Here is a 3029-nt window from a genome sequence, read left to right on the forward strand (position 1 = left end):
AGCATGCAACCACCTGCACACCCCCACAGTTGGTATGAGGTAGAACTGCCTTGTATGACTGTATGAGCATCCTTTCTGAGCTTCTTACATTAGTTTGTAGAAACTTTGGCCCATTCCTCCAAACAGAACAGTCTAACTAAGGTTTGTAGGCCTTGCTCAAACCCACCATTTTTAGATCTGTCCACAAACTTTCTATGGGAATGATATCATGATTGTGTGATGGACACTTCAGAACGTTAAATCTGTTCTCTTTAAGACACTTTGTAGTAATTTGCTTACTTGTGAGCAAGCTTGAATTGCCTGCCTGATGTCTTGAGATGTTGCTTCAATTATTCCACATAATGTTCATCCCCCATGATGCCATGTGATTGGTGAAGTGCATCAGTCCCTTCTGCAGTAAAACAACCTCACAACATGATGCTGCTACTCTCCCATTTCATATTTAGGATGATGTTCTCAGGTTTGCAAGATTCACCATTTTTATGTTAATGCACTGATAGTCAGTATAGCCAAACACTTCAATTTTAGCTTAATTAGACTACAGAACAAGTCTCGAAGAAATTACATTTTAGTCTTTGATTGCATTTCCAAACTGTTACCTAGATATTTTTGTTGCTTTGGGAGTGATAGCTTCTTCTTCTCTGAGTGATTTTTAGGCCATGTTGGCACAGGACCATTATACTTTGGATAATGCCATTCTCTTAACAGCTTCACACAGAATATTTACAAGGTGTTTTGCCTTTGTTTTGGGATTGGTACACAGATGTTACACCAAAATATCTTTATCTCTGGAACAAAGCAAAGTCTCCTTCCTGAACAGTATAATGGCTGGACATTACAATGGTGTTTATACTTGCATATAATAGGTTAAACAGATGAAAGTGGCACCTTCAGTCATCTGGAAATTGTACCCAGAAATGCCAGATTTATTTATTTTCCACGGTTGTTTTTGAAGTGTTGCTCTTAAAATACATGGCTTCATCATCAGCTGAGCTTTCCCAAATTGTTTAAAAACATAGAAATCACCATAGAGACAAATTCAGCTGACATGGTTATTACTGCCTTATGTATTGGAAAGAAAATTATCCTCATGAATTAGAAAAATAAAAACCTTGTTAATATTAACCAGTACAGAAACCTTCTGTTGGATTATATAAGTATTGAGACAGCCTCTGCCTCCACAACAGATCAATCTCTCTGGGCTCCTTTAATCAGCTCCATCACCTAGTGGGTGTGGGGCACCTTTGGCTTCGTCCTGTGGGGGATTGTGGCAAATGCCACAATCTGGGGGTATCTGGATGTGGGACGGTTGGTGCTGTGGCCCCAACTGGGGTGGGGCTTTGGTGGCTCTTGGGGGCAGCATCTGGTGACTGCATGCGATGCTTTTGGGGAGTCTGTACTGTCGGACATAGGTTGCTCGCCTGGTGGCCGGGGTGCTCCTGGGCGGATCTAGGATGGGCTTGGGGGTTCTGGGCTCCTGGGGCCTGTCGCCCCCGGGCTGGGGTCCTGGCTGTGCCGGACGGGGCTTGGGTCCGGGCGAGTATGTCACGGTTTTAGGCCGGTGCATGCTCTGGCACCCGGCATCGGCCCGGGGGCCTTCGGTGCATCGGTGGGCATGAGGGCCTCCTAAACTGGCGGGTAGGTACCATCTCATTGCAGGTGCTCTCTTTCAAGGAGTGCACTATGCTGGCGGGTTGGAGGATCTGTGGGAGGGGGTGGGGCGGAGTCAACCTGGGTGTCTAATGTCTTATATGTTCTGGGAGTTGTTCGAATGTTGGGGTGTGTGTAGGTTTTCTTCTGGGATGGAGGTGGGTGGTTAGCCTTGGGTGAGGATAGGCATCGTTTCAACCTGGGTGGTTCCAGTTCAGATTCTGGTTCCATGTCTAGATTCCGATTCCTGATGCTGGTCCCGGTTCTGTCTGGGGGAGGGGGGTCGGAGGGGTCTGCATGGTTGGCAGGTGGGCTGGCCGGGGCTGATCTCGGGGTGGACTGGTCTCGGCTTCTTGGTGGGTTTTGGTTTTGGCTCTGTGGGCTCTCTGCCTTTTTTGGGCTTCAGTGTGGGTTTTCCTGCGGGGCTACTTCAGGCAGGGGTATAGGGGTCGGCCATGTTCTTGGACCTGGATGCTATAGGTCTTCTTCTCATGGGGGTGCACTTTTGCAGGGGCCTTTGTTTTTGGAGGGCTGGTGGGGGCACACTTGCATGGTGTGGGCTTTGTACATGGCTTCTGCTTTGGGTGCTCATTGCTGTGTTCTGTCCTCCGCTGTTTGGCATGCTGTGGTGTCGGGGTGGTGGTCCTGTGGGTGACGGCTCTGGCCTCCATGTTTTGTATGGCAGGGCGGGCGTCGCTGGGCTCTGCGGTTGCATCGGGCTTCTCAGCCTTATGCTGAGGTGGGGTTTGCTTGTCTGCTGGGTGGTTCTTGGTGGGTGGTGTGTGCTTAGGGTTGGTGGTCTTCACCATGACCCTACCGATGTATGGAAGGATGTGTGGTGTTGCTGTGGCTTTGGCCCGGGGGGAACCGCAGCTTGGCTTGGCTCTGTCGTTTCTGCCTGGCTGGCATGGATGTTGGTGGTTCTGCATCCTGGGGGGGATGTGGCCTCTTTGCTGTGCATGCTGTGGCCTTTCTTTGCCACCCTTTTGCTTATTAGGCTGGTTTCTTTCCCGTGGGCACGGTGGATTGCGGGGTGGTGCATCACAGGGTCTGCTTGACTGCCTGGCTGCCCCAGGGGGTCTCGGCTCGTTTGTCTGTGGGGCGTGCATGTGCCTATGCTGGCCCGGAGCTTGCATTTGAGTTGTCCTGCCATTTTGGGTAAGGTGTTTCTTGTTGGCGGCCTTGTTGTTGGTGTGGGGTGTGTTTTGTTGCCCTGCTTGCCTGGTTATGGCTGGGCATCGGGGACTGGGGGCTCTGTTTGGCTCTGCCCCATGGTTCGGGGATGGTTGGGCATATTGGTTATGTGCCCTCCTTTGTGAGGCGCATTTTCATGGTATTCACATGTAGGGCCTTGGGTGTGAGTGCGCTCAATGGCACTA

General features: G+C 50.4%; 1 protein-coding gene across 1 annotated transcript; it reads right to left on the bottom strand.

Annotated features, from left to right (window-relative positions):
- Positions 1 to 2075: 2075 nt before the first annotated feature.
- On the bottom strand, positions 2076 to 2759 carry LOC124867143 (extensin-like). The gene has a single exon (XM_047363424.1). The coding sequence runs from the start codon at positions 2757 to 2759 to the stop codon at positions 2076 to 2078; it is 684 nt and encodes a 227-aa protein (XP_047219380.1).
- Positions 2760 to 3029: the final 270 nt, after the last annotated feature.

This window comes from Girardinichthys multiradiatus, chromosome 4 (assembly GCF_021462225.1).
Source record: "Girardinichthys multiradiatus isolate DD_20200921_A chromosome 4, DD_fGirMul_XY1, whole genome shotgun sequence".
In the NCBI taxonomy this organism is placed as follows: Eukaryota; Metazoa; Chordata; class Actinopteri; order Cyprinodontiformes; family Goodeidae; genus Girardinichthys; species Girardinichthys multiradiatus.